General features: G+C 48.0%; 1 protein-coding gene across 15 annotated transcripts in view; it reads right to left on the bottom strand.

Moving 5' to 3' along the window:
* The window catches only part of SFMBT2 (Scm like with four mbt domains 2), a 233,049-nt gene that overhangs the window by 86,425 nt on the left and 119,459 nt on the right, over positions 1–27,165 (bottom strand). For 14 of the 15 annotated variants that reach the window (XR_006219594.1, XM_042990985.1, XM_042990988.1 and 11 more), the window contains one exon: positions 23,784–23,881. The exons of the other annotated variant lie outside the window; for it this stretch is intronic. Coding sequence is in view for 13 of the 14 variants with exons in the window: in XM_042990985.1 (XP_042846919.1) it covers positions 23,784–23,881 (98 nt within the window). In the remaining variant the exon portion in view is untranslated. The remainder of the gene's footprint in view (positions 1–23,783; positions 23,882–27,165) is intronic. 15 annotated transcript variants of the gene reach the window in all.

The following is a 27,165-nucleotide window of genomic DNA, read 5'->3' on the forward strand; positions in this document are numbered from 1 at the left end:
TTCCCTCCACGGCAACAGAGGAGGCTGGCTGGACTCGGGATGCCAAGATTTATCTGGCCGAGACGGAGGTCACCTCCTAATTCACAGTCCGTGCAAACGGTAGCAGATAAAGAAACGTATCCGCAGCCCGTCCCTGGGGGAAATAATAGCTACAAATAAATCCTACCATTTCTAAATTCATCACCTGGGTGAGAAGCACCAAACCTATCTAGGGATCTACTACTTGCTTCTATCTGCAGACCTCCAGGGGGTTTTTAATTAATTCAGAGGTGTCATTCCTCGTGCAGCCCTGAGGATCGGGCAGAGCCCCACGGGGCTGGGGCTGCTCCCCCTGCAAAAGCTGGTCAGTGCCGTCGGTGGAGCGCACGAGACCAGAGAACCGCTTAGAAACCCCCTGCCAAGCCACTGCTCTACCAACGAAGGTGCAGGCTTTGAACACCCAGAGACCACAAGGACCCCGTCTCCTGTCGTCACCGCAGTCTGCAAAGGTATCCGTACCCGGTGGGTGCTCAAGAAATGCTAGGTCTGGAGGAAGCAAGCAGTGTCACATCTGGCGGCAGCAGGGGTGAGGGGTTGATCCACAGGCAGGGATGTGTCCAAAGTGCAACGGCGTATGACAAAAACTCAATGGAAGAACTAGCCCGTTCCCAGCCTTTATCAATTCTTCCAGAACTCAATGATCAACACTGCACAGAGATTAGATGCATATAAGGAAAAACACAAGGAAACACCCCTCACATGCAGGAGATGATTTTTATGTTGAAAATATGGCGTTTATTTTTAATGGTGGCTGGGAAACTGGCTCAGGGGGGAAAAAAACCTCAAAAGATACCATATAGAGAGTTAATGCATATTAACACATAATAATGCAGATCGACCACAGTGCCAGGGCAAAGCCAGAAAGCACGGGGGATGACAGAAAAGCAGTAACCCTGAACCACAAAGGACGCGCTGACACCTGAATTACAAGATTAAAAGTTAACGTTCCTGTCGGACATCCATATCACCCCCACACCCAGCATCTCACTACCAGTGGGAACGCACGCACATCAGTGAACTGTGCAGATAAACACTTTTCCCCTTTTAAGTTCAAAAACCCTTTCCCCTTTTGAAAAAAAGGAATTATTCAAAACCGTAATATAACACAACTTTACCTGAATATAGTCAACAAGTTGAAGCAGTCATTCTTACACGGCTTGACGATACAGAACTTTCCTCAGGAACTAATGACACATTGGTACCTTGAACAATGCGGGGGGACAGGGGAGACAACGTCCTGAACACTTGAGAACGGGCGCGTAACTTCTGACTGCCCACCAAAACTTAACTAAGAGCCTCACGTTGACCAGGAGAACCCTTACCAATCCCATAAACAGTCGATGAGCACATATTTTGTACGTTGTGTGCATGACGTACGGTATTCCCACAACAGAGTAAGCTAGAGAAAAGAAAATGTTAGGAAGAAAATCTTAAGAGAAAATACATTTACGGCACTCTCCTCTATCTATCGAAGAAAAAAATCTGCATGTAGATGGAGTTCAGGTCAATGCTGTTCAAGGGTCGACTGTTTAATAAATGGCCCAGACGAATATAGTATTTTCACAGACGTTCTGCTTCTCTCTGCTATCAGATGTCCCTCCCTGTTACACCGTTCCCTCTCATTACTAGAGATGTGACTCACCAATAATAGAACATTTATAACTTCTGGCAGCCTCCACCACCAGATCTGCTCTCTTTGCAATTTCCCTCTAACACCTGTTTTCGCTTCCCCTCTGTTTCCGCTGAGAGGTTCCTGACGACATTCTGGGCTTCTGGTCTACCTGCCATCTTCAGCCTTTCTTGACTTCAGCTGTGTGCCCACATATACTTCTGTCCCTACCTTTGCTCTGAGTAGAGGCAGCTTTCTCAGGCAGGGTTGACACGGGACTGCCAGAACCCTTCGACATCCCAGGCTCTCCGTTTGACCTTGACCATGGACTTGAAGTCTTTAGCCAAGTTTACACTCACCCTATATCTATCGGAAGGTCTCTCCATCACAACTCCTGATGCTGAAAAGTCTATGGGACCAGTCACCCTACACTGCTAGATGCCCCTTAACAGGTGCCTTATGTTACACACAGTTGTCGGGTGGGACCAGGCAATGGCCGCTTTTCCTTAGAAATAAAGCATCAAGGCTTAGGGCAAGAATTTGCTCCTCAGATAACCTTCTCCTTTGGCACCTGCGGCTGGTGTTATAAATGTTCGTCGTTCATGATTTCTGCGTCTACCTCATCCAACCGTATCTCCAGGTAAAGAGGGGATCATTTTGTGCAGATATCACACACTCTGTTCCCTCTTTCCTGGAGTCGCCAAGCGCCGGTCAACCACCGAGTGGTGTCATCCGTAAAAAATACCATTCAGGTCACAATCACACATGGCCAAACGGGGGACAAAAATAAAATGTTAATGACATTAGTATTTTTTAAAATAATTAAAATGGTGTTCTGTCTCAATGATATGAAAATATTTCTTTAAATGTTTATTTGTTTTTGGAAAAGAGAGAGTGAGCAGGGGAGGGGCAGAAAAAAAGAGGGGGACAGAGGATCCAAAACCCACTGTGGGGCTGGAACTCACAAACTCTAAGTGAGACCATGACCTGAGCTGAAGTCGGATGCTCAACTGACTGAGCCACACAGGCACCCTGCCATTAAAATATTTTTAAACAATTTAAAAATGATGCTTAGTGAGCAAAGGTTTACAAAGAAGTCTTTCATGGTCATCTAGGGCTTGGATTTCCTACATCGTAAACTATTTTGACTAGCTTTCAATTACATGCAAGCACACAAAATTCTTACTTGTGAAATGCATCTGTTTTTGTCCCAAACTATGTGAAAATCCTTCAACCCTCTCATTTAATATACTGAAAAAGGAATCCAGATATTGTGATGGGTACCTGTATTCGAACACAGATGTTTATATTCTGGTCTCGAATATCCACATCTATCCAGAAGAGCCTCTTAAACTTGGAAGTCTAAATTTCAGAAACAAGCCCAGAAATTATACAACACATTTCTGTAGCCACAGACCTACCCTTCACTTTCTTAAAGTCACTTTTAATCAGTAGTTAATCAGTATTAAAAAAAAAAAAAAAAAAAAAACCAAAAACAAAAAAAGAGGGATGCCTGGGTGGCTCAGTTGGTTAAGCCTCCAACTTCGGCTCAGGTCATGATCTCACAGTTTGTGAATTCGAGGCCCACATCAGGCTCTGTGCTGACAGCTCAGGGCCCAGAGCCTGCTTTGGATTCTGTGTCTTCCTCTCTTTCTGCCCCTCCCCTGCTCACACTCTGTCTCTCTCTCTCTCTCTCTCTCTCTCTCAAAACCGAATAAATGTTAAAAAAAATTTTTTTAAAGGAAAGACAAATCTTCCAATGTATAAAATCCCACCCATTTCAAAGGTAAGTCAACACAACACAGTCTTTTACATCCAGAAGCAAAGACACATAAGGATTATGAGTTTGATTAGGACCATATACACACTGCTCTAATGTTTATGTTCTTCATGAACCATGATGTCATAAACTTTATACTACAAGAGGCAGAACAGTGTCTTCTCAAAGACTGAAACCTCCCACGGGCCCCTGGAGACCTTGAAACGAACATGACACAAGGCCATGTGTTATGTGCAATACTTCCCCGTCAATGCATAACTCTCTCATTTATGTTCTGCGGTTCACCCAGTTAGGACCCCAACAAGCATTTATTGAATTAAGCTGAGGAAATGTCCAAAACTAGATGACTTTTTGATATTCATTCCAAGTTCAGAGTGTAGCATTTGCTCAATAAGCGTGCATAAGACATTGCCAAAGTACCACACATACAGAGATGCAAAGAACACACACACACACACACACACACATTATGAGAGGGAGAAGGAAAAAGACAAAGAACAGCTATGGAATATCCAGGCTTAGAAGAAATTCCAGAATAAACATTTTTTCCTGCAGCATATAAAAATCACTACTGCTATGATGATGGCAATCTGAGGGTTTCCAGGAGTGAATCTTAATTTGGAGTATGAATATGACTCGGGAGAGTAAAGAAAAAATTATGGGAAAGTGGCTTGGTAAATTTAGCTCAGGAGGCTGGACCTTAAAATACCAGATTTAGGCATGTCAGTTTGATCCAAAAAGGCAAAAGAGTCATTGATAGTCCTAAAAAATACTGAGTTATTTTTAAGATAATTAAAGAATTCAACGGCAGTAAATTTCCAAAATAAGACAACACACAGACCTTCCGAGCTCTGTGTGTGTGTGCATATATAGGTACATTCATATTGGTATATGAGGAAAGGTACTGATACTCTCATTGAAAACCAAATTTAATCGCCCCCAGACCATTTACTTGAGGCTGCTAATGCAGTCAGAGTACATGCATTCATTTTCGCAAACACAAGCTAATCATTCTCGGTGTTAAAAAGAGGGAGAGCTCCTGGCCCCTGAAGATGATTCACAAAACCGATTATCTACCGAGAGATAATGGAAAATTCACTGTGGTTTGAGAGATGCATTCTGGCCTCTGCAAAGCTCTAGAGAATCATTCACACCTCACAATTATTGGATCAAGAATGATGTTATTCCTGAAATCAGGAGGGATTACTAAATGCTCAGTACATTCACAAATATGCCTGTCACAGTCAAGAAATACTGTTTATTTAAATGTACTGGAGTCCACTGAAATTGCTTACAGAAAAACTTTCATTCAAAGAAATGCTGGTAATGTCATTCCCATTTACACTCATCGCTACACATTTTATTCTCGCCCTAAAGTAGTTTTCTATTGATCAGAGATAAAATGCCATTCGTTTCATTGGAGGACTGTCTTACCAGCCTACCTTAACAATCGCTCTTCAGGGAACCTTATTTTCAGCCGCACGACAATGTAACAGAGATTATATATACATCAACTTCTGTTCCCCATCAGTTTCCTTGTCTCTAGAACCCAAGAGCTTCATGCTTTCCTACTAAAGATGCAAGGACTCTACACCGAAAGTCATGGTTTGGCACATAATATCAATCACGGAAACAGGAACGAGGCAATATATTGTAAATGCCCCTAAGCACCTCCTTGTATTATCATTTCCCCCCTCACAAGAGATGATGGGGTAGTAGCCATCTTACAGGGAGGAAATTAAGACACAGAGAGGTTAGTTACGTCGGCAAGGGCACGGAGCTAACAAGAGAAGCCAGATTCAAATTCAAATTGTCTGACTACATCCACGATTAGCTTCAGGTGATACAATGGATGGGGAAGCAAAGGCCAAACAGGATCTTTTATTTTCTTTATTGTTAATTAAGTAAACAAATAAAAAAAAATCCGTTAGAGCCTAGAGGCTCCTAAAATTTTATCTCAAAGACAGATATTGCCAGGTTTTATTTCTGTTCTTGATTTTTTTTTTAATCTTTATTTTTGAGAGAGGCGGAGCACAAGCAGGGGAGGGGCAGAGAGAGAGGGAAACACAGAATCCCAAGCAGTCTCCAGGCTCTGAGCTGTCAGCACAGAGCCCGATGTGGGGCTCGAAGAACCTTGAGATCATGACCTGAGCTGAAGTCGGACGCTTAACCACCCAGGCGCCCCTTTTTTTGGTTTTAAAGTTTATTTATGTATTTTGAGAAAGGGACAGAGAGAGAGGGAGAAAGAAAATCCCAAACAGGCTTTGCTCTGTCAGCGCAGAGTCCGATGTGGGGCTCGATCCCACAAACTGTGAGATCATGACCTAAGCCGAAATCAACAGTCTGACGCTGAAACCGCTTAACCCGCAGAGCCATCCAGGAGCCCCAGACATCTTGCCAGGTTACAAAGTAACAGCTCTTAATACCGATCATTTCCTTAACCTCCAATTTTCACTGTTAATTCATCACACTCTTTCAGCGGCTTATGAAAAACGTGTGTCAGAGGCTTCGGACACTAAAAATTACCCTCGAAATGTTTATATACACTCAGCCTTCATCCAAAATTGGCAAATGATTTTTACTAACTGCTTTCGTGTGTGCTTTAAGCAATGAGGATTGAAGAAGCGTGTGCTGCAAAATGCCTGCGGTGCTTTCCAAGGAAGCCATCCTTCATCGATGCCTATTTTATCACAACATTATCAACGTTAACCCAGACAGGTTGGTCTGATAAACACGGTTAACCCGGCAAATGTTCCTGGCTGATGAATCTCAATCGGTCAGTAGTATTTTAAATACTACGCGTTACGGGTGGGTGAATCTATACAGAATGAAGAGACAGCAGATGAGGTGGTTCCTGACAAAGTGTAACGCTGGGGGTGGGGGTGGGGGGCGCCTGGGTGGCTCGGTCGGTTAAGCGTCCGACTTCGGCTCAGGTCATGATCTCGCGATCCATGAGTTCGAGCCCCGTATCGGGCTCTGGGCTGACGGCTCGGAGCCTGGAGCCTGTTTCGGATTCTGTGTCTTCCTCTCTCTCTGCCCCTCCTCCATTCATGCTCTGTCTCTCTCTGTCTCAAAAATAAATAAACGTTAAAAAAAATTTTTTTTTTTTTAAAGTGTAACGCTGGGAAAAAAAGAGTGGACAAACCACCAGTGCATTTGGTTGTTTGGCTTTACGGTTCGGGCTTATGTCTCATGTTTTTCACCCGACACACTGAGGTCAGAGCATCCCAACCTCGAGCCAGCTCAGAGCCTTCCCCGAGGGGCGGCAGGTCCACGCCGGCCAGCCACCTCTTCCGACGTCAGCCTCTGACACAGTCCCTGCCTGGGACCGATCGCTACGCCTGGAGAAAGGCACGACCTGCTCCCGAAGAATCAAACACAGCTAGTTAAGAAACACCACCGCACGGAGCGGTCCTAGTATTAGCCATCCATGAGTAAGCACCAGCCCAAACTTCTCTGGCACAGCGATAAAGCTTCAGGGCAAACCCCGGCGCTCTTTATAAAACAGACAAACGATTCTAAGTATTGATCTACGCAAGGAGACGGAGCATATGGGAAGCAGGAGACAGAGGAAAGAGAAGACTCGAAAGACGGAAACTGCCACCCTTTCAGGTCCCACTCGTGGGCCACATTCCTGCTTGAACCTGACTCCTCTCTCTGCAGTTATGTTAGGGGCCTGAAGAGCTGCAGGTTATGTGGGGACCACAGACTCCCTAAAATAGCCGATGCTTCCCCCCCCCCCACCCCCGCTTCGTTAGATAAATACACCACCCGCGAGACAACAATATGAAGAATGCGGCAGCGGGGAGAGCGAGTTCAAACTAATTAACACAATGCAATTAAAATGCACTTGGTGAGGATCTCCACGCAAGAAAAGCGGTGAACTGCTCCCGGTGTGGAAACCAAACTCCTAACCCAAGTCCCGCGGTCAAACGCCACGGGAAATTTTCCAGTGGCGGCAACGTGGGCCTCAATCGTTAATTCTACGGTGCTTCCTTTTTCACTTACGTTGGATAGGACATAAAATGGACAAAAAGCACCCCTGCAGTATGGCCCTGCCACATTTTTTGAGCATCCACATCTCTTAGTGTATATCGTACCTACACAAAAAATACCGCACGGCGTCATTTTCCCAGGGCCAACATGCCAGCATTTGGGGTCCTCGGGGAACTCAAACATTGCATATGCCCGTTTTCAAAGGCCTCGGTTAATTTACATAATTTCTAAAAATAGGCTTCAGTGAAGTCAAAGGAAGGTTTTAATTAGTATTACATTCAAATTGATATATAATGAACTACGCTTTAATTCCTTTCCTCGTATCAGCATGATATGCCATGCCGCAAGAAAAAAAAAAAGATCCAGTCCAATTTATCATACTGTTCCCCCTTTTTGTTTTACCGGTGATCCGGTGCTCGTGTGTTCATTAGGAAATTACTCTCATTATATTAGTTTCATCTAAAAATGGACAGGAGAATGCCAACATTTATTAAATCAATAGCATTATTACATTTTAATTCCACTGCACTGAATTAAATTTGGCCAATGAAATATTTATAACAAAAATGTAATAAAAAATCTGGGTGCGGAACACTAATAAGCATTTCCATTCTTTACTTACAGCTGTAAGCAGCAGCTTTATCTACTATCCATGCAGTAAATCAAGCTGAAAAATAGTAGTGATGAAATGCAGTATTATATACTTCAACCGGAACCACAAGATTTACACCACGTAACTAGGGCAGACCTAGCTTCTCACGAAGTCCAAAAACTGGCACACTATGTTGTTTAAAACAAACAAACAAGCAAGCAAACAAAAAAACCAGAGCATTAAGGATGCCTTTCACTGGGGCGCCTGGGTGGCTCAGTCGGTTAAGCGGCCGACTTCGGCTCAGGTCATGATCTCGTGGTTCGTGAGTTCGAGCCCCACGTCAGGCTCTGTGCTGACAGCTCAGAGCCTGGAGCCTGCTTCGGATTCTGTGTCTCTTTCTCTCTCTGCCCCTCCCCTGCTCATGCTGTCTCTCTCCGTCTCTCAAAAAAATAAATAAATGTAAAAAAAAAAAAAAAAAAAGAATGCTTTCACTGATTAACATTTAGCACCAGAAGAGCATCTGCAAGAAATTCAACCTCACTTAACAGCAAACCGTGGCTGATTCTGGGTGAAGGTCACCAGTGACACCAGAGACACCAGTGTCAGGTCACCAGTGAAGGTCACCAGTGACACCAGAGACAGCGTCTCTTCTCACACAGAGTTCATCCTCTCCTGGTAAGCAGGGGCGTCTCTTCCCGTTTCCACAGCAACGCCCGGGACAACCTTAGTGCCCTGGACGGAGGAAGAGTGTGATGGCCACTCTGGGCGGGGTCCAAGCTTGGCACCCCACTGACAGATTGCGGCTGACAAAAACACTGTGGGAAGCCCCCACATGCAACCAAACCATTGTCATGGAAATACGACCCTGGCCCTCGATGGTCCCCACTCGGGTAGGCACCACCCTTTAGAGAGAGGAAGGACAGCCAGTCACGAGCAGAACTTTCCCTCAAGGAGGGCTGACTTTGTGTCCCGACTCTTCTAGACCTCAGCTGAGAGCAGCTCCTGGAACACGGGGAGGGGGGAGGACCCCCAAATTTTTAAAAAAAAATTTTTTAACGTTTATTTATTTTTGAGACAGAGAGAGACAGAGAGTGAGTGGGGGAGGGGCAGAGAGAGAGGGAGACACAGAACCTGAAACAGGCTCCAGGCTCTGAGCCGTCAGCCCAGAGCCCGACGCGGGGCTCGAACTCACGGACCGCAAGATCGTGACCTGAGTTGAAGTCGGACGCTTAACTGACCGAGCCACCCAGGCGCCCCGACCCCCAAATTTTTACGTGCTCGTTTGCCAGGCAGCCTGGCACGGGCCTCGTAACAGTTAAAGTCTCAAGTACCCTCCTCAAATCCCGACTGTTCTCGACTTCTGCTGGTCAACCTGTTTCCCAAAAGTATCCGTTCTCTAGGCTAGGGCTTCTCCACCTCAGCACTGTTGCCATTCGGGGACCAGACAGTTCTTTATTGGGGGTGCCGTCCTGTGCACCACAGGCTGTTCACCTTCATCTCCGACCTCTACCCTCTGGACGCCGGCAGCGCCCTCCCAGATGATCCCAGACCATCAAGATGCCTCCGGACCCTGCCAAGTGCCCCCTGGCAGGCGAATTCTCCGCGGTCGAGAACCACCAGTTCAGACACAGTCGCGAGAGAAGCCGGGTATGGGGGAGGGGACACCTGCATGTGTGGGCTCCTCCCTCTTCACCTTCCATGAGCCCCTCCAAAGCCCCTTGGTTCTCTTTGCCTCTGTCTCCAACATTAAGCCCTCCCGGGAGCTTTTCAGTCTCTCGGTCTGATGAGCCATACAGACCATCCCTCTTGGTTCGGATTCACTCGATGCTGGAAATCCCAACGTGGCACCTATACCAGTCTACACGGCAAATCCAGCATCGTTACTTACCCTCCCAAGGCCACCACTCTTAACCGGCCTCCCTTCCTCCACGGCAACACCCGGTTTGTTACTTTCAAGGAGCACACTATCATCTCACACCCACAGACAAGCGGACCAAGTTACCCAGCGGGTGCTGTTCCCTGAGGAAAGCTTTACCCACTCGGCTGCCTTGACAGGGGACTGGCCACTCAGCCTGGGTTAAGGGAGCAGCAACACCGTCCTATGGGGCCCAGGTTCCTTCCGTCCCTCTCAACACTCTGTGTTGAGTCCCAGGACTCTCGGCCAGAGGGGATAAAGTGCAGGGGAAGAAGAGAGAGCCACCTCCTCCCCACCTCTCTTCTAGAAACCACGCGGCTGGCTTCCCCGTGGATTGTGGACCCAAACTGGCCATGTGCCTCCTCCCAAGCCAATCACGGTCAAGAAAAATGGGGCCACTCCTCCTGGTCCACACCAGCGGTGGTTCTTCCACACGGGGAGCACCGCCGCACTCTGGAGTACCAGCATCTGAAAGACGTGGGGGCACTTGCTAATCGTGACAATAAAGAATCATCCTGCCCTAAGAGCCTCCGTCCAAGGTGACGAGTCACTCGACGCATTCCAGTTCACCTAGGATACTTGACAGGCAATCCTCAATGCCCTCGGGATTTATCTTCTCGTTCTCTGCTGCAATAATACTCATTGGGCTCAGCCTGTAAATACCCTTGTTTACTTCTTAAAGACTGTCCGAAAGCAAAAGGAAAAAATATCTTGGCCCCAGGATTCAGACAGGTCTGTGTTTGCGTCCTGGAGGCACCACGGGGTCCCGGCCCAGGGTAGGACGAGAGATCAATGTGTCTGAGCCTGGAGTCTGCCCGAGTGCACGGACCAAAGGTGCCCGCCAGCGAGCTGCAAAGACACTGAGTGGGCACGTGGAGAGTGGCCAGTATTGTCCCTCCCACCCTGTGGGGCTCCGTAACCAGAAGCCACCATCGACATGGCAGCCAGCTGTCACAGGAGAATGACAGCGCAGTTCCTGACAAGTATCCACAGTCTCACTTGCGTTTTTTACCCTGTGCTGTCCGTACCCCACCCTGCCGGGTCTGAAAGGAGTACCGTGTATTCCAGAGATGCTCCAGAGGTGTGCGCGTCCCCACCCAAGACCAAGGGTTTGTAACGCTTGGGCCTTCCTCGTTCAGCAGCCCCCCGCCCCCCACCGATGGCCCTGCGGCCTCTCAGAAACAACGGAGGCCCAGGGAACGGACCCATCTGTACAAAATCACAACCGGAATGACTAAATTTTCTGAACTCCTTTGCAGACTGGAGTTGAGTATGCATGAATTTTCCTTTAGGAACACGGAGATGCTAGGGGCAAGAATCAGTCCTGCTGGGACCCAGAATTCGCACCAGCAACTACACGTGGGACATGCCGATCGATGTTAAGAAGCTTTAAGTCGGGCTTCTACTCTTCCAAACTTATTTGTTCCTTTTTTTTTAAAGAATTTTTTTTAATGTTTATTTTATTTCTGAGAGAGAGACAGAGTGTGAGCAGGGGAGAGGCAGAGAGAGAGGGAGACACAGCATCCGAAGCAGGCTCCAGGCTCTGAGCTGTCAGCACAGAGCCCGACGCGGGGCTTGCACCCGCGCACCGCGAGATCATGACCTCGAGCCGAAGTCGGACGCTTAACCGACCGAGCCACCCAGGCACCCCATTCGTTCCTATTTTTAAATGTGAAACACAACATGACCTATTCTGGAAAAGTGAATCTGATTTGTTTATCCTACTGGTTCTAAGTGGGGCTGGAGACAACACTGGAGGCAGATTTTCATCTCACCCTTGACTTCGTGCCATCCAGACAAGGAAACTCAGAGTCCGACGGCTGTCCCAGGAAATAAAAGGAAGCCGAAAGATCCCCACACTTTTATTTACACCCACAATACACACGAACCCCTCAGGGCAGGTGTTCAACTGATTGAAAGTTGGGGCTCCGAAGCACAGTGTGCTGGGGCCCTCCTGTTCCAGGGACTGTAAACCCCTGACTGCAAGGACGCCTCCTTCTATCCGACTCCCTTTCTTGAGACACTGCGATTCGTAAGTGCCTGTTCGCAAAAGGCACGTGGAGATGAAAAGTCCAACGTAACCTACAGAGGATCTCTGTGTATATTTAGAGGGGAAAAAAAAACAAGCCATACGATCTGATCGTGGCTGATTACCAAATCGTCTGCAGAACCAAAACGCAGAAACCACTTCTTACTGATTCTTGACGGGGAGCGGCACGGAACATCTGAAGAAATGAAACTAGGACATGACAGTCGCTTTGAAATGCTTCTGTTTTAGAGATGCGTGCACCACCCCCGCCCCGTATCCCGCCACCGATTCCCAGAGTCCGTGCTAATATTACCCTGCCCTGCCCGGAAGTGCCGTTAACCGGCGCGAGCGCGCATCATCGGTGGCGAACAGAAGCCATTTGGGAATGAAAACTCACGGAGCAGAGAACGGAAAGTTGACTCGATTCTTAAGTTCTTCTTGTTTCGAATTAAAAGCGAGCCACTATCTAGCAGACTGCAGGCAGCAGCTCTGGGGCCCTGGGGACGGAGCAACCGTTAGAGCGAACTCTCTCTGTCCCGGCCTTGCGATTTTTCCGGTTACGATATTGTTTGACCCAAGTTGCCTTCCTTAGGGCATCTCTCCCAAGACTTTCTCTGACGCTCAGTGGAGCGAGATGGCCCCCATCATCCTCTTCCCGTTGTGTAAGTCGTGGGCTGCAGTTCACGAGCCTGGGGCGCAGGAGGAACGACAGAGAGCAGGCCTTCCTTCCTGTTTCTATACGTCACACAGGACCGCACTTCTCTGCCATCTAGCACCCCAGAGAGGCTCTGTTTCCAGAATCCCTCTAAGTCTTTAAAGAAATGAGAACGGCAAAGGAGGGATACTGCACAAGGCTTGCAGAAGCCTGTGCCTTCACGCCCAGGGGTGCGGCGAGGGAGCCCCAAGGTAGGACAGCCTGGAACAGGGCGCCCAGCTACGCCCTCGAAAGCGGAGTCAACCGCACTGACAGGATCCCAGGGGGCAAGCCATCAGTCTGATAACAAAATGACCCTGCGTCTAAGACAGCCCTTCTTTAAAAGGGACATTTGGGCTTAAGTGGATGAGAACACGTTCGGTATCACGACACTCACTCTGCCGTGTGGGACAAGGGACGTCATGCGAAAGGAATTAGTGCTGGCCCTACACAGGGGGCTTAAAGCAGATTCTGGGAGAATAAAAGTAACCCACCTGAAGGGCAAACTCAGCCATGAGATTTTGGTTTGTTTTATTGTTGGTGGGTTTTTGTTTTTGTTTTTTTTTTTGTTTTTGTTTTTTTTTTTTTTTTTGGTTATTGCTGCATTTAGCTGCTGAACAAGAGAAAAAGAAATCAGTCACCATAGAAACCACAACATCACAATCCAACCTAACAGAACAGCTCACTTCCTTTCTTACCCTTTCGGCTGTAGCCGATGGAATGAGAAAGAGAAGCTCTTCTCTCTTTGCCACACTTCATCTTCTCTCTCCAGCCTTTAACCTGGGTCTCAGACGCTAAAATACAGAAAGAGATGCCCTCCGACGGGTTAAATCTACGAGCACACCGACAGGTACATAATTCAAAGCCGGGAAGAGCTCAAGAAGTAACAGGCTGTGGGGACTTCAGTGTATTATGAGCACAGCCTGAACCCTCTTTACAGAGAAGAAATACGTGCGTGGAATGTCTACCTGTCGTCGTTAGTGCGCTTGTGCTGAAAAACAATAATAATCCTTAGGGATCTTCTTTTACCAACTAGCTTTCCCTCAGCGGCTCCTTCCCCTTTTTTGTGAAACACCACGCTCTGGAGAGAGTGAGCCTCACTACAGACACAAGGACAGGCATAGCTTGGGACCGGACCCAACGACACCTAGCTTATTGCTTGGCCGTTACGAAAGCCTTTTATCTACAGATTTCAAGAGCACCCTTGAACCCGAATCAGTTATGTAAACAGTTTGGGATTCTTCTAACACACGCTTATGTCAAAGAAGACCAAAACATGAGTTGTATGAGGGGCACCAAGAGACTGAGTATTTCCTCCAAGTACTCGACCAAGTATTTATTCTCTTTTGATGCACCGTGAGTCCTGAGGACGTAAAAGCACGGGTCCCACTAACCTCATTAGCCACAGATACAGATCAAGAATTGGCCAGGATGGAATGGATCGTGGTTAGAGTGTCTGGGTGTGTATATCCCATCGAAAAACACATCTCTCCTCAGCTTCCAATAAAACGGGAATAACCTGCAAACATCAGCTGTCACCAACCAAACGCCTCTCATCTACGCAGCTACTGTGCGTATTCGAGGAATGTGGGTGTGATGCTAGAAAAGGGAAGGCAACAGGCTAGAAATCCAGATGCCCAGAAGGCAGAAGCCACTCACTCAGAGCCAGCCACTGCCCGACAGAAGTGTCTTCTCCAGGACATTCCTCAAGCTCCTTGTATGTCCACGGATCGGTTTCACGAGTCAATGACACATCAGCCACAGCACCTTACGATGCATTACTGGAAACATCTGGACAGCTAATGAGCGCCCCACACTGAAAAGGAAACTAACCCACACAACACTGGCGAGGCAATATCAAGTTGACTCCGATCATTTTCTTTTTTTGTTGTTGTTTTGACATTTATTTATTTTTGAGAGAGAGAGAGCATGAACAGGGGAGGGGCTGAGGAGGCAGAGTGGCAGGGGAGGGGAGACACAGAATCCGAAGCAGGCTCCAGGCTCTGAGCTGTCAGCACAGAGCCCGACGCGGGGCTCAGACTCATGAACTGTGAGGTCATGACCCGAGCCGAAGTCGGATGCTTAAGCGACTGAGCCACCCAGGCACCACGACTCTGATCATTTTCAACGAGAAGGCACAGGGACAATGCAACTTCACCAGCAACGGAATTTCACAGAACGTGGATTTTTTTTTTATGCTGAGACGTTTCCTCAATTTCAATCCATCCCTAGTGTCCTTCCCAGGGCCCTCAACTGCCTCCTCTTACCCTCAAACTGACAGGGCATCGTTTCAGCTGCTCACGGAAACACCAGCTCAGCCGCCAATCCACCCCCGCAACAGAGCCCCCGGTCCCCTCTCTATACGTGGTCACCGTGTCATTTAGAACCGCTCCCAGGAGATTCGCCTCCCTGACCCAACACTTAACGACCTCTCCTGAGTTTTCATTCCTCTGAGTTGATTCCTGTACTGAACTTCTTCACCAATCCGTTCAAGGATTTTTATGGCACGCTTCCAAAGTGCCAGTCCCTGCTCCAGGCCCCGGGAATGGAGCCGCTATCTTCTCTATGGAGTTTATGACGTTCTAGCGAGGGGAAACGGAGCAGATGCAGAAAAAGCAAATTAACAGAGACCATGTGTGGGGATCGGTGCTACGATGGGCAAGAGGAGGAGAAGGTTGGTGCTGGAGAGTATGGCTCCTTCTTGTAAGCGAAGACCTGAATAAAGCGAAGGAAGGTGCCATGCAGGCCTGGGGGGGGGGTCACTTTCCAGGGTGCCAGGGCACTACTGCAAAGGCCTGAGCAGGGGTATCTCAGGTCTGGAGGGACAGCGGGTCTCCATGGCGTGGGGAGGGACCGGCGAGGGCCTCAGGCCGCAGATGGGCTCAGAGAGCCCGCAGGGAGCTGGACCATGCAGGAGCCTGGACGGCCCTCCCTCAGCACGAGATGCCACCTGGGGGGTCACAAGCAACAGAGTGACAGGATCTGGATCTTGTTTCAAAAGAATTGCTGGGTGGCTCGGTCGGCTGAGGGTCCGACTTCGGCTCAGGTCATGATCTCGAGGTGTGTGAGTTCCAGCCCCACATCAGGCTCGCCGCTGATGGGACAGAACCTGTTTTTGGATCTTCCCTCCCCCACTCACTCTCTCCCCAAAATAAATAAATATTTTCTAAAACATCGCTCTGGCTGCCCTCTGAAGGACAGACCGCAGGGAAGCAATGATTAGCAGCCGGGAATATAGTTCTGTAACTAACACAGCGGTCCAGGAGAGAAGGAGGGCAGACCCAGTCTTGGGGCCGTGGTGGTGGACCAAGAGAAAAGTGACGGACGCTGGGACAAGACTGTGAGGACAGAGCCCGGTTCTGTCAATAGATGGGACGGAGGTGCCCAGAAGAGGATTACTATGCACAGCAGGCCAGAGACCGCAGTCCTTGGAAAGGGCCCGCTTGCGGGGTTTAGCCCTGGGCTGTCGCCTGGAAATACATCACCAACAGCACCCGACACGGATACAAAGCTCCCCCTACACAGAAGAGTGGACCGCCGTGCCAAGATTATTTGTACAAACGGTACGATTTAAGTTGCCTTCTGGGAGTCGAAGATGGGGCCACACGCTAGGCATGGGATACCCACGGTGGCCAGCCCCCCATTAAGCCCCTGGACCCTGGGCCTCTAATGAGCCCCCCTGGAAGACAAAAGCACGTGCTGTCACAGTTAAGAGTGTCCGGGAGCCACTCCGGAGAGGGCCCTCGGAGGCTTGGGCGTGAGTTTCCAGAGTCCACACCACGTTCTTCTTCCCACTGCCGATGTTGCTTTACACACTTTTGCTCTCTCTAATTAACAACCCGCGAGCGTATCCACAGCTGAGTCCCGCCATCCTGGTGTTCCCCAAACCCGGGGGCAGAGCGGGGGACCCGACACAGGCATGAGAAAGAGCAAGCCTTCGGGGCCGACGCCAAGGTTCTGGCCTCAAGTCTCAGTGGCTTGCACCTGCTTTCGCTCTCCCGACGATCTCTAAACAGCACACTTGGAATTTCAAACACACTGAGATTTTGAGCGTTTTTTTAATGTTTTCAGGGCGATGAAAAACAATATTCAAACAAGTTCACTTCTTTAAGGGGTAAAAATGGATAAAGGGTTTCAGTGACATTTCGAAGAACACTACTTCCTTACAATTACGAGGCGTGGTCGTGAGTGAAGCAAGGAGGACAGTGTGCATTCCCTGGGCCACACATCTGTATTCCTCTAAGGGAGAAATGCGTTACTTCGATTAACTGGAAAATTAGGGACTCGGCTTCCTACTTGTAGATCTCTTTAATGTATGTAGGAGTTGTCACTGAAGTGTCCACAGCTTAACATTCTCAGATAAGTGGGGTCACAAATGTAGATTACAACTTACGAGCATTGCAGAGAATGAAAAGTAGCAGTAATTAGAGAAGGCTTATGAACGTCTGACACATGAAATATCATGTTAATTATAGCTACACTCTTATTTTCGCATCTCCCTTCGCCCTTTTCTTAAAATTCAGCTGAATTTCCCCAAATCCGTGCCTTGGGTACTTAGGAAAATTGAAAACTTAAACGGTACAGAAAGGGGCGCCTGGGTGGCTCAGTCGGTTAGGTGTCCGACTTCAGCTCAGGTTAAGATCTCATACTTCACAGGTTCAGGCCCCACACTGGGCTCTGTGCTGCCACGTTGGAGCCTGGAGCTTGCTTCAGATTCTGTGTTTCCCTCTCTCTCTCTGCCCTTCCCCTGCTCACGCGCTCTCTCTTTTTGTCTCTCTCAAAAATAAACACTGAATTTTTAAAAATGGTGCAGAACACGCTGGCCATTTTCTTCTATTCTCATCACTTTGATCGTGGGACTTGTCATAGGTCAATCAGATGATGGGTTGAAAAGTTTGCCTAATATGTAAAACGGAAAGCCATGAGGCACCAGTCTGACGTGCAGGGCAATCACCTCCATATACTTACCATTTTTCAGGAGTTAAATTGGTAGTCATATATGGACTACTTTGGTAAATCTATTAAGTCTTTCAATAGTCTAGCTTTCAGGAAAAAAATGTTTTTCCTTATTTATTTTTCAATGTAATGCATTTTTTATCCCCTTCCCTTTGGTACCCAATTCATTAGGTACTTAAATTTCAAATGAATGTACCTGTTTGCAGATCATCTGTGTTTTCTAAATAAGGGGAATCAGAATTGCCACTAAAATATGGCACCCGAAAGCCATTCTAAGCGTTCCTTCAAATCAAGGGTAAATGACAGCAGGAAGACTAATTCTGTGCTCGTTTTTTACGACATTGCTGTCCATACTGATATTCGTATGAGATGGGGAATTCTGTACATTAACACTAGTGGACTGAACTTATAGACATAGACACACAGATACCAAGGCACGTATGTGAACACATTCCCAGAATGACAATCACCGCCACATAATGAGAGTCATTCCGTCAAAATACCCATTTTGTCTCAAGTGTAATGGCGGTAATGAAAAAAAGAACTGCTTTGAAACACTGCTCGTTTCCAGCCATTAAATGTGCATTGCTTTGACTTCTGTCTCTTAACAGTGGAACACGATGGCAATTTTCCTCCACAACAGGCATCTAAGATGACTCATGACTGAATCCAAACATATACACCTTTTACCATAATGAAAAGAATAGAAGTAAGTTTGCCTGCTGAGAAAGTGATGATCAAACAGCGGTAACAGGGGGAAAAAACACAAAGTTCTCTTTTTACACCTGCAGGAGAATACTGCTCACCGAAACGTCCAAAAACTTAAGAGACCAAAAAACAAAACAAAACAAAACAAAAAAACTCTCCTGTTTTTGTTAAGGCGAAGCAATGATTAAGACAGTCTGAACCTCAGGCGCCTGGGTGGCTCAGTCAGTTAAGCGTCCGACTTTGGCTCAGGTCACGGTCTCACGGTTCATGGGTTCGAGCCCTGCATCCGGCTCCGTGATGCTGGTGTGGAGCCTGCTTGGGAGTCTCTCTCTCTCTCTCTCTCTCTCTCTCTCTCTCTCTCTCTCTCTCCCCCCCATCTCTCTTCCCCTCCCCCACTTGCTCTGTCTCTCTCTCTCTCTAAATAAGCCTTAAAACTGTTTTTTAACAAAAGAACACATAATTTCAATTTAACCCATTTTTATTTAGGAAACGCCCATTCCGTATGTCCTGCTTGATGGGAGGCCCTGTGAAAAATGGGAAATATTCAGTCTCTACTCTTAAAGTCGCTATTCATTATGAACAAGACACTTAGTGCATACAATAACAACTCTCAAGGAGTCCATCAAAATAGTCTGAATTCTCAGCGAAAAACATGAAAGTGACAGAAGAAGGTCACTGTATTTTGAAAAACGTAGAAAAATTATGAAACGCTGGGATCAGGTCAATAGCATTTTTCAGAGAGTAGCTCCTCCAATAAAAGTTTAATGAATTAAAAAACATACTAGGATAATTAATGTTTCTACCTTTTGAGTCTTAGTATTCATAGTCCTGAATAAGAAGTCTGCATATCCAATTAACCAACAACAGTATTAACTCAAAATATTTTAATTTTTTTAAAAACTTTATTTATTTTTGAGAGAGAAAGACAGCAACCAGGGAAGGGCAGAGAGAGAGAGACAGAGTCAAAGAATCTGGAGCAGGCTCGAGGGTCTGAGCTGTCAGCACAGAGCCCGACGCGGGGCTCAAACCCACAAACTATGAGATCATGACCTGAGTCGAAATCGGGCACTTAACTGACTGAGCCACCCAGGCGCCCCAACTCAAAATATTTTATTTGTTTTTAATTTTTTTATTTACACTTATTTTTGATAGAGAGAGACAGATCACAAGTGGGGGAGGGGCAGAGATAGAAGGAGACACAGAATCCAAAGCAGGCTCCAGGCTCCGAGCTGTCAGCACAGAGCCCAACACAGGGCTCGAACCCACAAACCGCAAGATCGTGACCCGAGGCAAAGTTGGACGCTTAACCGACTGAGCCACCCAGGCGCCCCTTTTTTCTTTTTTAGTTTTTTTTATTTACTCAACTCAAAATATTTTAAATCCGTGAGTTAAATACGTCTGTCGTCAAGAATTTGTTCATCCATTTGACAGTATTTACTGAGTCTGCCTACAGTCTGGTTGAATGGATTCGACACTGAACAAGAAAGACGTGGTCCTTGCCTTCCGGAAGCTTCAGTTAAGCAAAAAGACATGGGTGTTACACCAAGAACCACACAAATGACCAAGTCTAATTGTGAGCTGGGCAACAAGGCAGAAGAGAGGGCACGGAATGTAGGGCAAGGACAGAAGCCAAGGGCCCAGGCAGGACTTCTTTAAGAGGATTCATATTTGCAGCTGAACCCTTCTGCAGCATCTAACAGACAAAGGGTATGTGAAGAACAAAGAGGCCGGTGGCGGGCACACAGGGGAGGCCCCGCACATGAGCCATGGAGGGAAGCATGGCAGAGTCACCAGCAGGCTCAGCGCCATCTTGGAGGGCTGTCAGGGAGCTTTACCTACAGCCCAAGCCACAAGATGGTTTGTGTGGGAGTGTCAGATTCTGATGGCAGACTAAAACTCCCATTAATTTCCCTAAACCAAAATTCCGGTGAAGAATTTTTAAGACCCAAATCCACTCAGTGGCAGCAAGGTTTTGGAAGGTAACAACACAGATGAGTAAAAAGTGACTGATTTAACACAATCAACAGAACCAATCTCAAGCCTTCAGCAGCAAAGCTGAGAACCAATGCAGGGCAGACGGCAGAATCTTCGAGAGACTCAGCAAATGGTCACACCACATATGCCTAAAACTGGGGGTGGATGGGAACCGATGAGGGAAGAAGCTCCCTCCTCCACTCCCAAAGACCAACCGTGCTCCCCACTCACCTCTGAAGCGGATGATACAGCTGGCCGCGGGGCTGTGGGTGCAGTGCCGAAACGCCGGCCCCCCTCTCCCCACTCACCCAACAGCACCGACGGCCGGCCTTTGAGCCCTGGGCTGGAAGTCGAAAAACCCTCTGGAAAATCAGCTGAAGAGGAAAAACCACTGCACAAAGAAGTAGCCTTCCAGGGTCACCCACACCCACACAGCTCTCCCTCAGCTTTCTAACCCCCTTCTTACTCAAGAGCAGAAGGTCAAGGATTTGCAGCTATCTTTGTAAAGCCTCCAACAAGAAGACAGGAAACAATCCAAAAGCAACATGGAGGAACTAAATTATTCAGGGAGGGAAAACAAAAAAAACAAACTTCCAGAAGTCAGTAATTCCAACATGATAAACTCATGCGTCCATGCTGTAAGAACAGGAGGCTATAAACACAGCGAAAACACAGCAAACAAGTGCTCGTAGAAACAGGACGGCAAAAGCAAGTTTCAGGAAACTTCTCACAGTGGAGCAAACAGACAAGGAAGTGAAAAATAGAACTGAAAGGAAAAGAAGCGGGGGGTGGAGGGTAGAGGGAGAAAGAGAGGAGGAGGCAGGAGAAAGAGTAGGAGGAGAAGGAAGGGGTGGAGGGGGAGGAGGAGGGGGAGGAGGAGGAGGAGGAAAAAAACCAGTCCAGGAGAACCACATCCACGTGCTCACAGATCAAGGGAGCAAAAGAGAGGTGGGAGACATCATTTTAAAAAAGAAACAGCCCCCAATTAAAGGCCTGAGTTCCAGCCAGCATGCTGGAAGGAAACAGATGCCCACCAAGGCATTCCTCTGTGAAATGGCAGAAAAGTGGAGGAAAATAGAAGATTCCGGAGAAGGGAGGAAAAAAACGGAGCAAGACGTCCAAATTCTTGAGAAGACTGATAGTGAGGAGCCTAGAATTCTCTACCCGAACAGACCGCCGGTGAAGCATGAGGACAGAACAAAGACATTCTCACTCACTCAGGGAGAAGGGTCCTGTCGGCTGCCATCGCGATGACGGCTGCCATATTGCACCCACCTTCAGAATCCGAGGAGAGAACGTCAAAGCAAGCCACACCAAGACCGCTGACAGTATCTGGCTCGTGCCGACTGCATACGAAACACGCTCCCAGTGCCTGCTCTAGGCCCAGCTGCCTGCAGCTGATGAGACCATTCCATTGACTTCCCAGAGAAGCAGTGTTTGGGCTTCCTCCTGGAACAGCAGTAAGCTACAACGGCAGAAACTACAAACCCACCGGGTCCCGTCCATGTTTCTAAAGGATGTCCGGCACGTGAAGTTCATGCTACAGCCCTGGAAGATGACCCGGCTGAGAGGAACCCTAATTCTCTGACCATGAGCTCATGCCTTTGCTGACTCAACTCTCTTGTAAACCGAGGAAAAGCAAAGCCAACTTACTAACCAAACGCCATCCAGCTATTGCCCCCCAGGAAAGGGCCTCTTTTTCTAAAACAGGGAGGCTTAGACCTGCTTCTGACTTTGTCAAGGCAAATCACGTAACAGTTAGGAAAACAGACAGAGGCAGTAACACTGCAAAGAGAAAGCGAGGAAGCGATCCCCACAAAACGAGGCAGAGCCCCGAGAGTGCGTGGGGGAGGGACGCGCACAAGGGCTCCCGGTGGCGACTTCTCGTATTCTGCGTTCACCCCTGACTCTGAGCTCCTCACAGATGTGTGATGTATTTCAAAACAAAATCTAGTTTGAACACAACCCAATTTATACATTTAAAATATTCCTAAGGCCACCGCGGAGACAGTGGACATCACCTGCACGGGTCGACAGAGGGCCGCAAAGAGACCGTGGAGCCAGAAAGGAAAGGGAAAAGCTGTTCTTCTTTACTGTCATTATCTTTTCCAGGGGAGAATGTTATCAGCAAAGCAAGAAAGGAAGGAAAGAAAGAAGGAAGGGAGGGAGGGAGGGAGGGAGGCAGAGGTGAGGAAAGAAGTATTTGATCAGTTAAAAAAAAAAAAAGAATGCCCAAGATATTGCTTCGTTGCCAACAATCACTACTGCTAACAACCAATTCTTTTTTTTTAATTAATTAATAAATTTATTTTGAGAGACAGAGAGCAAGCAGGGGAGGGGCCGAGAGGGAGAGGGAGAATCCCAAGCAGGCTCCACGCTGTTGGCACAGAGCCCGACGCGGGGCTCAAACTCACAAACCACAAGATCACGACCTGAGCCGAAATCAAGAGTCGGACGCTCCAGTGACTGAGCCCCCCAGGCACAACCCCCCAACATCCTGTTCTATTTACGCGGTTCGTCTAGCGCGACAGGATCAAAACACTGTAAAAGTCATCGCTCAATTAAACTGCAGAACGTAATTTTATCCCTGGTTTCAAAAGCGGTCTTTTTAAGTTAAAACCGGTGTTACAAACCAGGAAAAGCGCAGCTCGAGAAGGCACGTGATCTGCTGTGACGGGTTAAAATCCTGAGCCAGGACTTGGGCGTACATAAAATTCAGGAAGCCGATGCCCGCGTCCAGGCCCTAAACTCCTCCTGCCCCTGGCACCTAAACGTCATCCTCATGTCATTCCCCACACGGGACGTGAAAGGTACTGCAGACAAGTGTCCCCTCGGGACCAGAAAGCCAGTTTCTGCCAGCCGGCTGCGACCACGTTTAGAACCTCCCAAGACTCAGGGTCCGCATAAAAACAGCCGTTGGAGGCCTTCCTCTGGCCCGAATGGCTCATCCCTGCCCACGGCTTCATATCAAGTGTTGGGCATGATTTCAAAGCGTTAAGAACCCGGCGATCCTTTCCCGCTATGATGTCATTCCCCTTCCGTTAGCACCTACGAGGCCTCGCGCCCAGCAGGTACTCGCACAAATTTCTCGGGCCATCCAGAAAACCGAACCACCAAGAGGCACATCACTGTCGATTCGTTTTCCCCAACAAATACCCAACGAGGCCTGCTACGTCTTCTTCGGTCCCTTTGGTAAAGGGCGAAGGAGGGCAAAGGAGGTGACGTGACTCCATACCAGCCCATTATGGAGAAAAACAGTAAAGCCACGGCAGTTCCACGAGTGTTTCGTTAAGACGAGAATTTGTGAGGATTACAAAGCGTGGTCAAAGCACACAGATAAACACTTGGAACGTTTCGAATACAGAGCGGCCGAGCTTTTCGAAACTAGCTTTTGCAACGGTGGGGAGTGCTTCGACCTTAAGGAACCTTTCACTCCAGAACTCGCAGAGTCTGAGAAAGAATAAACAAGTCGCTACGAACCGACATCTTACCTTAAACACTTCCATCGGCAGAGGAAACTTTGTGGCGTCAATAAGGGATTTTTCCAGAGCACACTTCCACTCAGAGGCCATCTTCAAAGGATAGATTTCTGTATCAACAGCAAACCACAGAAGCGCGTAAGGACTCACATATTCTACTGGGCGGTTCTTCCTGGAATTTTACTTTCCAGGTTTTCAGAGTCACTGGCACACTCAGCAACCGTGAGCACTCACACCCTGCCCCCCATAAAAGGCCACCTGCCGAGGGGATTTTCTGCCGTTCAAGCTCAACTTGAGCCGCTTCGATCAGACATGAAGAATAAACTTAATAGGGCCCTTCAGGGGACACAGGCGGGCATTCTGTAAGTGATTTAATGGCATAAATCACCCCAGCACCACCTTCAATCACCTGCTGCCCCAAATTGCATGTAACACCTGGGAAGTCACATCCGCTGATGAAGAACTTAGGACCCGATAAATTTCTAAACTAGACACGACGCGCGTCTGGCATTTTCGGTTATTACGGCCCATTTTTCACTAAACCTCTAAGCCTGCATCTGCTAAAAATAGCCCACGTGAGCCAGGAAATTATTAAAAGGTGAATTAAAATTTACCAACCAAGTTTAATATTTACACTTGAAATGTTGCTAACACACCCCACGTGGCCCATATTCCCCCCCGCCCCAGGGGGTGGGGGTGGGGGACAGAGGGATTTACGAATGGAGGTTACTCTGGCTGAATGCAAAACTGAAAGAAAAAAAAAATGTGTTGAGCCCTGTTTTCCACCGATTGCTGAAACTGCAGGGGAATTTTATGATCTGATCTCCACGGATTTAAGACCTTATCAAAATAGGATTTGCAGAAGCACTCACTTGAAGGAGATATGTTTATACCTTCCCTATATCAACCCAGGCTACTCCAGACAGACCGTTAGGACATGAATATGAATTTAAGCACAGTTAAAAGGCAACATTAAACCTTTGGGGCTATATTTTTAATTTCTTGCATGTCTGCTTTTCAGCATGCAGCCATATATTTTGGCACCCACAGCTTCTGAACTCACCTTGAGCCTGAGTGCCTGTGTTTTAGCAGTTTATTGAGTCTTTTCAGGCTACCAGAATTACGAGAGGAGAAAGATGCTGCCGGAAGGAGTCAAGTTATCAAGGTTCAGCCCACTGTCATTCGCTGTCCGTTACGCAAAGTCACGTCAAGGGTTATGAGTGAGCAGACAGGCTCTGCTGTGCACACTGTATAATCCTCCTTAACATTTTATTTATACTCTTCTACCTCTAGGGAATCTTTTTCCCCCATTTTGGCATTTCTATATCGGAACACAAAAAGAAAGTGATTCTCCTTCACAGTATCTGACATACTTGGGCGGACACAGTGGGGCCCCAGAAAATGAACCAACGGTCCCTCCACCATGCACAGGTGAGGAGGGGGTCACAGGGTCCCACAAAGGACAAAGAAATCGCTGGTCACAGGGTCCCACAAAGGAGGAAGAGGGACCAGTTCACAGCCTTATAAACTGCCCCATGAGGAGAAGGATTCCCTGAAATGCACCAATGGTTCAGCTCAGGGGCACTGCATTAAAACCTCGGTGAAAGGGAGACAATTGCTCCAGGAAGCAAAGCCTGAGGACACCAAGTGCAGCAGGTCAAGAGCCTCAGAGGGAAAGAACACACAGGAGCCCAGATTTCCTGAGCAGACAGGAACAAATTCACTGTCCCAGGGATCTGGATGCTGGTCAATAGGGAGTTCAACCTTGGCACGGTAGTAAAAAGAGAGCCAAGGTCACGAAAAAGGACGGTGCTGGTCAAAGACAAGACACAAAGGGTGAGAAAGGGCAAAAGAAGGTCCCCTGTGCTGGTGCCTGAACCCCTGCAGTCTGCAACTGAGGCGTCTGGGGGCTGGGGAGCCCCAGAGATAGAGAAGAGGGGAAGAGAAGAGTGGTTCATGAAAACTATGCAAGACCAGAGCAAAAGCCCCACCTGGCCAGGGCTGGATCCAGACCACCAGAACAGAGCACGGTGATGTACACACCCCAGCAGGGATGCTCACAGCCCTTCCCGGCCCTGGCAGGTGTCCCCACACACTGGCAGGGCACCATTCTGCCCACCACGCCATCTCAGAAGGTGTCCCCCCAAAAAGTCATGTTGAAATCCTTCCCCAAAAGTAATGGGTAGGAGGTGGGGCCTTTGGGAGGTCACAAGGGGGAGAGCCCCCACGAACGGGATTAGCGCCCTTATAAAAGAGACCCCAGAGAGCCTCCTCGCCCCTCCCACCATGTGAGGATGCTGAAGGACGGCTGCCCGTGACCCAGGAAGCGGACACCAAACCTGCGGGTGCCCTGATCTCAGACCTGCAGCCTCCAGAACTGGGAGAAATAATAAATGCCCAGTCTGTGGCATTTATTCTCCTAGAGCAGCCTGGATGGACTAAGAAACCCAGGCTCCGTGCGATTTTTGTCTCTGTCCTACAGCCTTACGATCCTTTGTCTTCTTTCTGAGGATATTAAGCCCTGATATGGAATTTAACCCCATGGCAAGGCACACTTCTCTTAGAAGGTGAAAATCAAATGTGGTTTTTTTCAGAATGCTCGACCACCTGCAAAAGCTAAACACCTCACGGTTCCAATAAACAGAGAACAATATTCCGTGTGTGTGTTTCATTAGGACAGAGAGGCGCTTGGTTACACCAGCAAGTTTATGGACGATAAATAGCGCCATTAAAAGAACATAAACCATTTTCTTAAAATGATTGTGTTGCAGGTAATTTAATAGAGTGTATCATGTCGATTTCTGTTTGCGGGGAAGTAATAAGCAATTAAAATCTGGCCTGACCCATCTTTAACTAGAAGCCTAAGTGGAAATGAGGCGCTCGCCCTCTGAGCGTTTGGCCGGCTCTTGCGAGGCGAGGGCTAGAGAAAACAGGAGGGGAGCAGAGGACCACCAGCTCACAACCTCCGAACGAAGGAAAGCCTGGAGGGGTGACCCCCCCCCTTTTCATGCACCCTGCAACGACCACCCCTTCCTGTCTCACCAGTGAGCAAAGACTGGTCTATGCTTGTTTCCAGACACTGGGAAGCTGCAGACACAATGTTGGTGTCTCCCCAAAATTAATACGCTGAAGTTCTAATCCCCAATGGGATGGTGTTTGGAGATGGGGCCTTCAGGAGGTAATCAGGGTTAGATGCGGTCATGAAAGTAGGGTCCCCATGACGGGAGGAGCACCGAGCTCTCTGTCTCTCTCTCTTTCCCTGTGCACATAAAGAAGAGGGTATCCACAGAGGAGGAAGTGGGCTGTCCCCAGAACTCAACCCTACCAACACCCGCATCTCGGACTCACATCCTCCAACACCACGAGAAAATCATCTGTGTCATTTAAGCCCTCC

This window comes from Panthera tigris, chromosome B4 (genome assembly GCF_018350195.1).
Source record: "Panthera tigris isolate Pti1 chromosome B4, P.tigris_Pti1_mat1.1, whole genome shotgun sequence".
Taxonomy (NCBI): Eukaryota; Metazoa; Chordata; class Mammalia; order Carnivora; family Felidae; genus Panthera; species Panthera tigris.